Genomic DNA, 14,291 nt, shown 5'->3' on the forward strand with positions numbered 1-14,291 from the left:
GCTTCCAGTGCTGGGTGACACTGAGGAGAACCCTTCTGCTTTTGGGAAACCTCTGCTGCCAGCCTGGGGGAGGAACTGTCCATGGTGGGACATCTGTGAACAACATGTCCTGCATGAAAGGAGCATTACGCACTTGACTTGAAGGACACACTTAGGTCCTTCAAAGTGCTGTGTGAGTCCCCCTGGGGGGCACTGAATAGAGAGGAAAGGCAAATTGTGGTTATAAAACTGTCTGCTTTCATGTTGAGGGGCAAAGTTATAAAAAAACTATTAGTCAACACTGTAATTGATGGTTTGATGGTAATTTGCAGCAGCACGGTACCATGAATATCAATTTTATTCAAAAGAACAGATAATGAAAACTTCATTTTGTAGTGACTCACGTGTAATACACTGCATTTCCTTTAATAGGAAATGATGTGCGTACAAAATCCATAGTTGCTATGATTAGTTGTTGCTGATCTTTAAAGATAAGAAGCAATGTGGAGAAAAAAAAAAAAAGTGAAAACTGTGTCAATTTATCAACAAGAAAGTTACTCAGATACCAGAAGTAATGAGGCTCTGAATAAAAATGACTATAATGAATCACTTCCTTGAAGTATAATTTAGCTTGTGTTTAGAACTGAGTAAGTACAGCTTTGAGATCCTAAGAAGTGTGCCTTTCATGAAAGAAAGTGAAATTTCTTTATGCTCTTAAAAACGAGTTTGGTCTCTGTTACATAATTAGTGCCACATATATTCATTCCAGTGTGTGACAGCAGAGTTCAGCCCCTTTTACACCTTCTGTGCACAAAATCACATGGGCAGAGGTAGAGGTAGCATAAAATCTGCTTGATGTGCAAAATCAGTGCAGTGTGTTGGCCCTGAAGACATATTTCAAATTTTCAGGACTAGACTTTCAGTGGGAAGGAGGTTATATGATCAAGCACCTAATTCATTGTGCAAATCTACTTTCCCTGCTATTCAGCCTCATTCCCAACTACAAATCACACTCCACACGATCAGTCCCCCACTGAGCAGGAAAAAGCAGGAAAGCAGGACATGGTGTCATCGAATCAATGTTAGAAGAACAGACAGGAGACATTTCAAAAGTCATTCAGACCACCATTCAGAAAGACTGCACATGTCTTTGTCTGAGCACTTATTTCCATTGTCAGTCATGAAAGATAAAATCAACATTAGTTTAGCAGAACAATTCTAACTTAAAAGGACTATTATGTATTATTGCAGGGAGTTGTACATTACGACAAACAAATCCCTGAATTTTTGTCACTGCTTCAAGAACAAAGAATCTAATTTTGGGAACAGAGGTCATCTCACCAGGCGAGAAACCACTGAAATGTCTTCCTAAATTACAGTTCTGCAGATTTTTTTTACCTCCAAAAGCAGCATTTCTAACTTCAATAAAATATTTCTACTGACACCTTACTTATCAAGAATAACTTCTAATTTCTGAAGTTTTCTTGCTGTCACGGTCCCAAGGAGCTTGAACGAGTCTCTATCCACGTATGTTACCTGCTCTTGGCATGAGTTCTCTATCGGTAGGTCCCATAATAATGTTTTCCATTCCATCACTGGAAAATTTGACAAAAGTTATTTCAGCTGACCGATCCTTTCATGTTACTACAGAAATGTAGGAGTTAATTTATTTGCTGTATCTCTCTGTTTTTCAAGGTTAAGATTCCAATAGGAGCGGCTGATTTTTCTCTTTTCATGTAACTAACATCTTTTAACCCTTTGCAGTTCTTGTGGTGCTGAAGATTTTTTCAGTAATTGCTAACCCATTGATTCAAGTTCAGCAGTTTTCTTTCTAATTCTAGCAAGGTGCTTCTATGCTGTGAGGTGCTGACATGGTACCATTTCACCTTTTACACCCTTCTCTAAGGGAAAGTCAGTGGTGACGCCAAGTCAAAGCGATGAAGAAAAGTGGCTCATTCTTGGATATAAGAGTCTTCACTAAGACATTCACTCACATCTCCTGACAATTCTGTGGATTTTAATGTTAACTGTGAGTTTTGATTGTTTTGCCTGTGATGCAAGATTTCAGGGTGTCTAAACCCAGGACATACAATGCTTCTCAAAGCCAAGATTTGCATACAATGCCCCTTCAAACACTTTTGTTCCATTTCTATTGTTAGAAGTATTTTTTTGGTGTGTTTGTATTTCAATTGTACAGCTCCAGACTACAACCTTGCTCTTCTCTATCATTTTTTTTTTTTAAACAAGATAGTTATCTTATTCACATATATCTTATCCTTTTATATATATATTCTCTCTATATATATCCTTTTATATATATATATATTCTACAAACGTTCATTATTATTTTTTCTTTGTCTTAGTTTCCCTTCTTTTCATTAAAGAAAATCCTTATTTCCTCCCTTATCAGAACTAAACACTGGAGGAGTTGTGACATTTGACAGCTATGAGCTGATATCTTAAGACTGAAGTTCTGCAGATTCTGAAATGACAGAGCATCCATAAATAGAGGTACAATGGCTGCAGTGACTATTGTTTTTTTACATGCAGTAGAGTTTAAAACACAGTGTTTTTTTTGTTTTGTTTTGTTTTTAAGACAGTCAACACATTGGGGTGATGTGATTGAGGGTGTTGTCCAAATGAATGTTGATTAAAAAGAACAGGTGAAGCTCCTAGCTCCAGTAAAAACACCTCATACTTGAGTACTACACACAGAGCAATAGAAATAGCTTGTGCTGTCACCCGTAAAGTGTTGTTTTTCCATTCTTTTCCATCTATAATGGTAAGTTTCCTTAGTAACAGAGTCCACTAAGTTATAATTTGGAGGGACTAATATCCAACCTCTGAATGTTAAGTATCTTTTCTGTAAGGCTTTGCTGGTTTTGGAGGTATTTAAATTGTGTTAGGATTGAAAGCAAAGTTTCACATAAAGCTGAAAGACGGGAAATGCTACTACTAAACTACACTAAGCAAGAGATGGTGAGTTTATCTTCATCCATGACCTAGTCCTGAGCTGATGGACTTGAAATCTGTTGTTGAGTTTTCAACTCCTCCCCACTGAATGTTTCTCAGTGACCAAGGAGCAATATTTTAATGACCTCTCCTTCTCACCAGTTTGCAGATAGGCATATGGGTAAGCATGGTCTGATACAGCAGTCTCTGAACTGTGTCCTAAACCCTCCTGATAACCTACCCCATTATGCTGAAGGGTGCCTGTGAAAGGCTGTTGGGGCTGGATATGGTTAGGGGTTTTGGGGAGAGAGAATTCCTCCATCACTGCAAGTTTCCTCAGGAAACAAACAAACAAACAAACAAAACAAAACAAAACAAAACAACAAAAAAACAGTTCATAGAGCTACAATTAATTTTTATTCCTACCTCAGAGTGCCAATGTTTCCATGCTGGGTGGCCAGGCCTCCATGCACACACCTGCACCACAGCAGGGGCCTGGGACAACTGCAGGAGGTTGCATGGGGCTGGAGCAGGGATGTGCTGGCCAAGGATCCCCTGCCCCAAGACATGAGCTGGAGGTGGGAGCAGGGATGTGCTGGCCAAGGATCCCCTGCCCCAAGACATGAGCTGGAGGTGCTCCATGCCGTGGGATAGCCAGAAGCAGGATGGTCCCACTGCTGCAGGTCCTAGGTCCCTGTTTGACCCATCCTGGGGAGCACTCACCTGTGCTAGATTTTCCAAGCTGTTGGATGGAAGTGTGAGGCTTTGTCTGATTTTGGGGGGAAACAAAGCAAAACATGCACACAATCTTCATCCGTTCCATAAACATAGCCCTGCAGCGTGGACACACCCAAGGCTGACCAGGCTGCCAGACATATCCCTTCATTATCTAGGCAGTTATTAATCAGAACTAGGTTCATCAAACCCTATGAAGAGAGAGTCTGAGACATCCTAAAGTTTTCACCAACTTCTATTGAGGCAGGGGGATGAACTTCAGAGCTGCTGAGTACTCAGAACACTTGATTTTTGGTGACTGAGTGTGAGACAAAGAGCCAGATATCAGATCTGAAGGTCTCTGGCATGCAGCTGGATTAATCAGCATTGGTTGTTAATTGAACATCAGAGAAGAAGCTGTTTGCCCCCACGTTTGCCAGGTGGCACTCACAGAAAACATACAAATCCATCCACGCTCTGCCAAGCTTGGACAGAGCTGTGGTCCTCTGCTGTGCTTCCTAGAGCTCTCCAGGCTTACACTCCTCTTCTGGGTCACCAAAGATGAGAAAAATAACATGTATTTGTGTATCAGACTTCACATGTATTCTGGACATTTGACCAAAAACCTTAAATGGGAAAGGTGCTGGTAGGTGGCATGTGCTGCATAAGAAGGTGTAGGCAACACTGTTAAACACATTTATGCCCATAACGTTACTTTAATAGTTTACAGTTTTACAGCTACATATGTTCAAAATGATAATTTCCAGAAAACTGCACAAGACTTGGGAAGTTCAACAAAAATGTTTTAAAGAGCTCTTCAGAAAAATACAACATCATAGTGTTTTGCCAACTCTTGGAATGTATTTATTCATGTTTGGGTTTGTGTAAGGAAGTTTCCATGCTTTAAATTTTTATTAAAAACATGTCATTAGAAATAAATACCACATTTATAGTCATAAACAAACAAGTCATTTTTGCACACACTACTGCTGGATTTCCTTTTACAAAACTGGAAATGTATTCCACCATCTTATTTTTTTTTTGTTTATTCCTGATATAAAAGGATAAAGTTAACCATATGAAGTTTATACTTATCAGTTTTGTGTGTGCTCAGACTGAATACACTGAGGATTTATGTCTGTTTCCCTAATAACACTTATATTGGAAACATAGACTTCTGTTCTTGCTATTGATTTTGAATATAGTAAATTATCCTAAATATTGCAGAAAAATTATCATGGTAGTAACAAAGATTAATATACTTTTTCCTGCTTTCTCATGAGAATGACTGATTTGTATGGGGAAAAAAAGGGGGAATATGCTTGTACTGTAGAAAGGCTCAAAGGATCAATAACACCAGCTGGTAAAGGAAAAATACTTTTTTTTTTTTTTTTTTTTTAATTTGCCAGAACCTTATTGTCATTAGCTGTGTGAAAAAATGTTGCCTGGTTTCTCAGATACTAGGGAAGCAGAATTCCTCAATGCTGTTCTCTTTTCTGTTTTCTATTTCCTGCAGATCAAGCTGATAGTACTCAAACGTCACACGATTGATGTGCTTGCCACTGGAGACCATTCGTAGCACAGTATTGTCACAACCAATCTTCATTTGGGCTAATTAGGGAAAAGGGATAGAGACATAAGGATAAATTTATACCAGAGAGAGGGAAAAGTGATATGTAGTGTTGGGAATTACAAAGCACTAATGCATACTGCTTTGGAAACAAAGCACATTTGGGTGTAGCGATGACCGTCCGGTAGTGGCATTGCTGACTAAATGCCTTCCTCTGCATTTGTTGGCTTTACTTTATAATGGCCTGGCTATTTCATTAAATGTTGTAGCCTTTACTCATGCAAACACCACTCACCTCCCATCCATCTGCAGTCTCAACTACAGACATGACACGGAATTTATACATGCTTGCACTCACTGGTTAGATACCACAAGTGACAGGCGAGAACAGCGGCACCCTATCCTGGAGATCTCCAAAACTAACAACACTGAAACACTGGGAGAGCAGAGACACAAGATGGGATTTTCCTTCCTTTACGCTGCCAGGAAAGCATGCTTTGATCTTTTTGCAGTGCTCATTATTTGCTCAGTTCCAGTGCTTACTTGTTAAGGCTTTGGGCAGTGCCTGGACCATTAGGCTGTGGTGTGTTGAAAGGTGATGGAGAGGGTACTCCAAGGTACCACACTCCCTCGGCCCCACATCTGTGTGCTGCAGAGCTCTATCCATCTCATCACTGCAACACTGCTTTCTCTCCTCAATTAAATATTAGGGAAACTGGAAATTGTTATTTATGTGTGGAGAAAGAAGTCACTGACATGGCACTGTTGTGAAAGAGGCTCAGCCTGAAAGCAGTGGGTGAGGGTTTTGAGGCTTTTTGGGGTATGCTTTGCTTCTACAGCAGAAAGGAAGGCACTGAGAACACAACAAAAGTGAGAAAAAATGCCTGAAAATGTAACTCCTCTACCTTCATTTATTATGACTTTCCAGGCTTGTCTGTCTGTTGACACTAATAATAATATGTGTCATAGGAAAACTGTTTTAAAAATGTATATAACTTGATTATAATTACCGCAGGGGCAAGTGAAGGTATTCATGGGTGTGCTGCATCACACCCCCCCTGCTACAGGCTCGAAGAGATTTAGCTCTCGTGTTCTGCTACATGTGAAGTTCACCAGTCTAGAGGAAATCTGGGTTTGAGAAGGCCCTGCATGGCCCTCTCTGGTTTGGTATTTTGTCATGCAGTGTTAAGTGGAAGAAGGAGTACTCACCAGACCCATGAAAGGAGTGACAGAGATCAGCTAGTGGAAACATCTTGGATGGGTCTAAACCAGTTCCCCCCAACAGCTCTACAAAATCTCCCACTCCCGCACAGCCTGCTGATGGTTTCTAAGAAGACAGAGATTAAAAGTTATTTGTTTTTTTCATCAAAATATAGCAATTTGCTAGACAAGACTGCAGTCAACAGCAGGTTTTAGAGTACTTTGTGCTCAAATCCATGTGAAATCAAAGCTGTTCTCATCTCAATCAATAAATAGTACTTCAATTTGTGAGTTAATTTAAGAGACTCTCAGAGAAAGATCTAAGTGAACTCTGGAAAATCACTGGCTTGCAGTTAAGTTGTCGATCCAGTTGCTTTCAGTGCAAGTAAGCAATCTCATTCTGGGTGCAATTAATTTGATGTGTAATCAAATTAATAGAGCCATAGGGCCGCACGCATGCCCACACAGCTGGCAGACAGTAACTTAGGCTCCAAAATAACCTCGCTTTCAGATTCCTAAGCAGAAAGTAATGCCAAATCTCACCGTTCTGACTAAGAGAATAGTCCCTGCTGTGGTCTCTTGTCTGCCCAATACTGAATAATGGGCCATCTCAAAGTCTGTTTTGGGACAAGTTGTTTCTAGGCATCCTGAACCATCAGCCCTGAAGCTGCTGGTTCACAGGCTTCAAGAGCAGAGAAGGAGCTCCTGGCAGGACAGAGACATCGGCTTTTTGATCAGGCGTACTGGTGTTTTCTAGCTAACTTGTAATAAAGGAAGATTTTTTTCCTCTTATGTATTAAAACTTTACACTTGATTTAAATTTTTGTTTGCCTTTGTTTTCTTGTAACAAGAGTGGGGGTCTCCTTCTTTGTAGTGTGGAAGAGTGAGTGTCCCTGTGAAAACAGCATGTAAGGCAAGGCTACAGCTATGGACTGGTCTGAGGCAATCAATATTTAAAATCCGCACCTTCTGTAATTCTGTGACTGATTTTGCCCTCATGCACCAAGCTGTGAGCTGAATTTCCTCAGTCTGGCCAGTCTCTATCTGCACTGCAAGACTGACCATCTTTTCCTGAGCACTTCCCATCTGTGCTCAGACCTTTCCTTGCTCACCACTTGCCCACACCTTGTTCCCTTTTACTGTGCAAGCAAAATTTAAACATCTCTTAAAAACTCCTCACTCCCCTCTAGGAACTTCCCCATATCCATTTTCCAGTTGATCTGCAGCCTGGGTCGTGCAGTCTCAGGACTCTCAAGACACTATCAGACTCCTAACAGCTCCACCTCTGGTATGATTTACTCTTTTCATTTGAATTTTTAAGCCTGTCCACCTCTTTTTTTTTTTTTTTTTTTTTTTTTTTTTCTTTCTTTCTGCAGAATTAGCAGATCAGCTCCTGCTGCTGATCAGCATATACAGCTAACATTTATTGCTCATTTTTTGTCTTGACAAAAATAGATCATTTCTGCAGTTTCACTCAAGCTGCCCTTTATGCTGTCTGCTGGTGGGGTACCACACACAGACTCAAATAGCTGTGTCTTCATTTTGCTCTAACCTTTTCCTTAAAGCTCTTCTTGGTGCAAACCACTCAAAACAAAAAAAAAAAAAACAAAAACAGATTAGCAACAGAGCCCCCTGTGTTGCCCTGACAGGGATTTGTTCACTGTTTCTTGTCTTGTTTCCACCAGTTGCCTGCTGAATTTCTGTCTTCTCATGTCCTGCCTCCCACCAGCACCTTGCCTGTGTCAGCTGTGTGCCCTGACTGCTGCTCAGACACAGGCAATCCCCACGAAGGACCTCAGCTACTAGTCTCACTGGAACCAGAAAACAAACTTTTTTTTTTCTATCCTTCTGGACATCTTCACCTTTTCAGACCTCCCAGGCCCAGGGTGCTACCAACAGCTCTTGTCCTCTCCTGCCTGCTCATCACTTGAGCATCAAATGCTGTGCATCAGAGCAAACAGAGCAGAGGATGCTCAGCACACTGAGCATCTGTAGTGAACACATCTGTTTTTTCACCATGCTCATACCTCACTGCCTAACCTGCATCTCCTTTCTCTGTTCAGAGTGCTTCCCGCTTTCATTAGTTTAAATGCAGACAGACAGCTCTGAGAGAACACTCTTTTCTTTCTAATTAAATGCTTGCTGTAACAAAGAGTAAGAAATATTTACATGTGCTAATGGTACTTTGCATAATTTGATTGCCTCTGCAATGTTACAGAGTCAATAACAGCAGAGACAGACCCAGCTCTGGTCTCTGGGGGTGCTGGCACGCATGGTGGGCACATACATGATCTGGAGCACACATGCCCTAAAAGCCAGTGCTGTGGCCATCCCTTCTTCACCCCTTCCTCCCCTGTCCATGCCCAGAGAAGATGCACGTGGTAGTGATTTATTAAGAAACAAAACCCACTCACCTTTAGAAAGAGGCCATTTAAATGTCCCAGGATGAGATCGGATATTTTTATCACCACTGGGTATATTATAGAAAAGCTGCAGTTTCTGTGCTGATGAGGAATGACCATGGTGAACCTTCCCGAGGGAGTCTGAGAGATGACATTGCAAGCTGGGGCACAGGAGAAGGTGCAGATGTTACTTGTACAGCCATTACTGCCCACATTTAGCAAAATCGTGTACTTTTGGTACTAACAAGTAAAAAACAATTTAACAGCTGAGAGTTAAAACCAAAATACTAAAAAGTATGCCTAAAATATTTTTAGGTTTTCTCGCCTGGCATTTATTCCCTAGAAATTTCCTTCCCATTGCTTATGGTGTAGAATGGGTTCTATCAGAATTTGAGGGTGAGGCCATCAAATAGGAGAGCTCACACCCCAAATCCACGCGTCGGGGATTTGTGTTCTCAGGGGCTCCTACTTTTTGCCAGTTAAAGCGAAATATGGATGAAGGGCTTTCATTTACCTTTGACTTGTCATTGCACGATACTGCCAGCAAACCCCCAAGCCCTCTCCTGCTCCTTATAACTGGGGTTCCCTTACCCTGTGAAACACCCCACTCAAACTAGAGCAGGCACATGCTTATTTTGTTTTGAAGTTCAAAATCATCAGTTCAGGTAGTAGCTTATCGCTGGTGTGCGTGACCCAAGGGATCCTCCATGCAGGCAATGGAGGCCTGCAGCTGCTTTGGCCAGCAGTTGATGGACAGAAGCAAGCTCCAGCAGTTGCACACAATGATCAGGTCCATGGGCACAAAGCCACACCAGCCTGGAGACCCAGTGTCCAGGCTCGTGTCTTAACAACTCAAAGTTAGGGAAGGGCAGACATGCTCTCACCTTCATCTTTTGCATTGTAAGGCAGATGAATCAGATTTATTAGTCAAACAGCTTAAATACTGAAGATAGATGTCCTGTCCTCTTTTGGAAAAGTGTTGCAAGTGACCAATATTTGTACCTTGCTAGCTCGTGGGCTCAGGGAAATAACTTGCGAGTAGGTCCTTGGGATCATATATCACTCTCCATGTTACTGTTCAATATACTGATTGTACTGCTGAACTTTTTCAAATATTTTTTCCTCATTGTTCACCCAGATTTAGAAATTGCTCAGATTAAAATCTCTAGTTTAATACTACCCGTTCAAGCCAAATGTGACAGGACACAACAATATTAGATTTGAAGAGATCATCTTTGAAAGAAAGATCCTTCTTGTCCTGAATACAGAAGAAATTATGAAGTTCTCTTGTATAGTTCTCTAATTTTCTTTCCTGAGATACAAGCTGAGCCTGAGTCAAACCGCCAGGCAGGCAGCTCCACAAAAGTCACTGGAACTGTGTTGATACAGATAAAATCAGAGAGAATTCAGTGCAAACCATCACTTTTGTTTTGCTTTCCACCCCAGATGTAAGCTATTTAATTAGATAAAATAAGACTTACGGAAGAGGTTGGTAGTTTTCTTGACTGTGACAGTAAATCCATTGCCTGGGTGGTGAATCCTGAAGAAGATCATCGCCACGTTCTGTGATGACCTGACGCTCCTCTGCATGTTGCCACTTTCACAGAAGTCTGTGTATCTTTCAGAAGTGGGGAGGGGATGGTCCAAGGAACTAGGAAATTTCTCTCCTTTGAGTATCCAGCCATCAAATACCTATAGGGGTTCAATAATTGAAACCAGGGCTTTTGCATATCATCCTCTCAGCAGAGAAGAGAAGTGTAAAGTGTTACGCTGTTTTATTTTGACACCAGATAGCTTGTTAAAAACCCCTAGGTAAAGCCAAAAAATCTTTGCATTTATCTATTTCCTAACATTTAACTAATAATTAAAGCTTAAATAAATATATAGGAATGGGATGGTTATAAATTTTATTGTTTTTATTTCCTTCAGGTGACAATTTTGGTGACTTGTTTTTGAGGGAGACAGCTCTCTTTGCTCCAACACCATCAAATTCACATCAGTTTTTGATTTATTAGTACTGCTGTTCAATTGCTACTAAAACTAATTTTTAATGTGAAAGCCACATCAAACAAAAGTCACACTTCTGAGCTGTGGACATGAAGTCCACTGACCTGCCTGTAATCTTCCACCATCCATGTTTTGCAGCTCGTCTTCAGTGTGCCCAGAGCCCCCCAGAGCATCCATGTTTCAGTCCAAAAGAAAAGCACGATAAATCTTAGGGGAGGAATTATCAGCAGGGGGATTGCTCTCACCTGTGTCTTTTCTTTCAGCTCACTGTAATCACTAGAAAGCACAACAAATGCTGCCTACTGGGCTAGAGCTTAAGCAGCAACCTCTGCAAATCTTTCTTTCACAACAGAAATAGCAACAAATTGGCCCTCACCATGTTCAGGAAGACCTGTCAGAAACATGCCAGAACTGGAAATCTGTGTTAACCCTAGCACAGCTGTGCAGTTACCTTCCCTTCCTAGCACTTCCAGTTCCCTCCTGCCTGCTCTCACCTGATAACTCCTTTTGTGCTCTGATCATGCTTTGAAAATCGGAGGACCAGATCCTGCTGCTGCTGCGGTGAGTAATCCTGATGTGAGCGTGTGTGGGACGTTTTGGTGGAAGACCTGCAGGATTGGTTTCCAGATTTGCTAGAACTGCAAATTTTCTGAACTTGTGAGAAGCAGCTGCCCAAATCACATCAGGGAAAAGCTGCCTGTATGAATACAGTAGCAACTGGGGACACCATAATCAGAGGAAGGAAACCTTTATAAAGTTTTAAAGGTTGCTTGCTATTTTTTTTTTTTAGCTTTCACAAGTATCTATGAGTCTAGGAAGAAAATCCCTGAAATCATCCTGTAGCAACATTTGGAGAGACCCCAACCAAGGGACAGAGGGACAAGACCCCCCAGCAGAGGGACAAGGACAGGGCTAAAGGGCAGTTTTCCTCCTCCTTCCCACCTCCCCCCGCCCCGCAGCTCAGCTTGCAGCCATTCAGGAGGGGCTCTGTGCTGTGCATAAAGGGCAGAGCAAGAGGTAAAGGGAGCAGGCAGGTACCTTCAAACCTCCCCTCACCACCAAAACTGAGTTCAGGTCTTGGTCACACATCTGTCTGCTACCAAATTGCTCCAGTAATTTATTTTTTTTTTTAGTTCTGGACTATAAATGGCTTTGCATCACAGACCTCTCTCTGTTTGGAGCATGCTCTAGCAGGGCCATTTGATAGTCTTTCCTGCAATGATCCACACATTAACAAGTTAATGCAGTGAGTGGAGGTCCTCACAAAGTAATAGCATTTCAGAGGGCTGTCATTATCTCCTCACATAATTTATGTTATCACAGAGACAACAAGAAAACCCTCCTACCGGGGCTGAGAGCCTTGGCTAGCACCGACCAAGCTTTTTGGTCAGTCTGCCAGCTGCAGACACTTCAGTGGAGGTGCTCCTGGAAAAGTTCGGAAGAGACCATGCTGCAGTTTGGAGACTGATTCCCTGCCTGCGATAGACTTTGCTTTATGGGGGTGGTGGTGGTGGGAATGCCACCAAAGCACCTGGGGGAGGAGGAGCAGCAGTCCCAGAGATGGATGCTTTGTAAAAGGCTGTTCTGTATGCGCACACACACACACGCACTCGCGTGCCCTTCCACACACAGCCAGCATCTCACACACCAGAGCAGGGACACAGGGACAAGCAGCAGGAGCTGCCAACTCCTTACCTTCAGGAAATCGCCTCCTTGGCAGTCAATGTCTACGAAGTCATAGTCTATCGTGATGAGCTCCTCAGGCTCGCCGATGAAGAAGGTCGCACAGTGCAGCTGGGGCTGCTCTGCGGTGAAGGTGAACTGCCCCTCTATACTCAGCATGTCAATGCAGCCTGCAGGGACAGAGCCGGGAGCTGCTGCCTCTGCCTGCTCAGAAGGGAGACCCAGTGCCCACTCCCCCTGCACAGGGAAGGGGAGAGCGAGGAGAGACCCCGCACTGAGACCCAGTCAGTAGGGAGGAGAGAAAGACGGCTGAGCAATCGGGGATGCTCACAGGTGTGGTGGGGGAAAATGACACATCACAGCATCTCTGAGCTGAAAACTGCATCTGCATGTGTACACAAGTGTATAAAGACTGAGTTCCTTTGTATTTATCCCTCATCACAGCTTTTCCATCTACCACTTCCCCTGGAGACAGACCCTGCCCGCGACTGCAGGTGGATGACCCCCAACCTCCTCCCATCAGTGGAAAATCAGTTCTGACCCCCAGCCTCCTTCAGAGCCCCTCTTTGAGCTCTCTGCCTCAGCCACAGCTTGCGGAGGTTTTAACACTCTGCCTGTCTCCCCCCTGCCCTGCAAAATGCACCTGCAGCTCTGTCACTCCCAAATTACCCCAAGCTCACCCCCCCCCAGGAACCTCCCACTCCTCAGAGAGACCCAGCAGAGCTTTGAAGAAACTCACGGAGCGACCGCCGGTAGATCTGTCCTGCAGAAAGCTCTCGCTTCAAATCTTCGCTGAGGAGTAGGAAGGGCTCATCTTCACCAGCATCCCTTACCTGTCAGGGAAACAGGGCAAGAAGAGGCTGGGGCAAAGCAAAAAACAGCCCCCTCCTTGCACTTCTCTAAAATAGGTGCTGGCAGATTAAATCCCTTCTCCGGGAAGGGTGCAGCTGTGCAAGAGCTTAGTCAGAAAGCTGCTTTAGTGGGGGAGCAAACCTGCACCTTAGAGGTTAGCCCAGCTCAGCACACAGCAAGTGTCTCAATTACTTAGCAAAAAGTGCAAGTTTGAGAAAAGGACAAATAAATGAAAGGAGTGCTTTTATATTAATGTCACACCTCTGGTCAGGTGCAGAGGGAATGGGAATAGGAAAGGAGAGTCAAATCCCAATTCTCAGGAGATGGAAATAAAGTTAGAAGAGAGCAGAAAAGCACATCAAGGTGCGTTAGCCATCAGCCCCATTGCTCACCTCTAGGTATCTGGTCTCCCCTTTGTAGGCTGCCAGGAAGATGAGGACAAGGTGGCACTGAAGCTGGAAGGCAGACGGCATGCTGGCACCCCTCTCTGCCCACGCTAAGTGCCTGCTGCTCTGTGCTGGGAGGCAGGAGCCGCCAGGGCATCTTCCAGCGACTCTTTTTATAGAGCTGTTGGGAGGGGAGGCACTTGGTCCCCGTACTGATAGGGTAACCCATGGTAACTGAATTCCTCTCGCAGTGACACAGTACGTGGGCATGACGAGGGTCCAAATCACAGCCACAGATTCCCCAGCCAACAGCGCTCCCCTTGCTGGCAGATGTCTTTTCTACTTCTCTGTCTGGTGGAGCTGAAAAGCTCCGAGGAGGAGAGCGTGTTCCCGCACAGCCAGGGCGCTTGCTCCCTGTGGTGATTTCCAGTTACTCAAAAGCAAAGTGAGAATCAAAGAGCATCCCTCCCTCCTCCTCCTCCTCTCTGGTCTCAGGGCATTTCAGACCTGCAGGGCTCCTCCTGCTGCTCCGCAGCATGCAGCATG

The 14,291-nt window shown here is 43.4% G+C and overlaps 1 protein-coding gene across 1 annotated transcript; it reads right to left on the reverse strand.

Annotated features, from left to right (window-relative positions):
* Positions 1-5,098: 5,098 nt before the first annotated feature.
* Positions 5,099-13,832, reverse strand: CRHBP (corticotropin releasing hormone binding protein). Its single transcript, XM_032206414.1, has 7 exons — positions 13,752-13,832; positions 13,247-13,340; positions 12,520-12,677; positions 10,299-10,509; positions 8,830-8,978; positions 6,425-6,542; positions 5,099-5,256 (listed from the first exon to the last, which is right to left on the reverse strand). The coding sequence occupies exons 1-7, from the start codon at positions 13,830-13,832 to the stop codon at positions 5,099-5,101; spliced, it is 969 nt and encodes a 322-aa protein (XP_032062305.1).
* Positions 13,833-14,291: the final 459 nt, after the last annotated feature.

The sequence above is a fragment of the Aythya fuligula genome, chromosome Z (assembly GCF_009819795.1).
Source record: "Aythya fuligula isolate bAytFul2 chromosome Z, bAytFul2.pri, whole genome shotgun sequence".
Lineage (NCBI taxonomy): Eukaryota > Metazoa > Chordata > Aves > Anseriformes > Anatidae > Aythya > Aythya fuligula.

Bases quoted from the DNA above. Each gene is read 5' to 3' on its own strand.
- CRHBP (XM_032206414.1), bottom strand. From the start codon at position 13,832: ATGCCGTCTGCCTTCCAGCTTCAGTGCCACCTTGTCCTCATCTTCCTG. The intron at 13,341-13,751 runs GTGAGCAATGGG...TTTCCCTGACAG, and splicing joins GGGAGACCAGATACCTAGAG to GTAAGGGATGCTGGTGAAGA. The intron at 6,543-8,829 runs GTGAGTGGGTTT...CTGTCTTCTTAG, and splicing joins TAAATGGCCTCTTTCTAAAG to AAACCATCAGCAGGCTGTGC.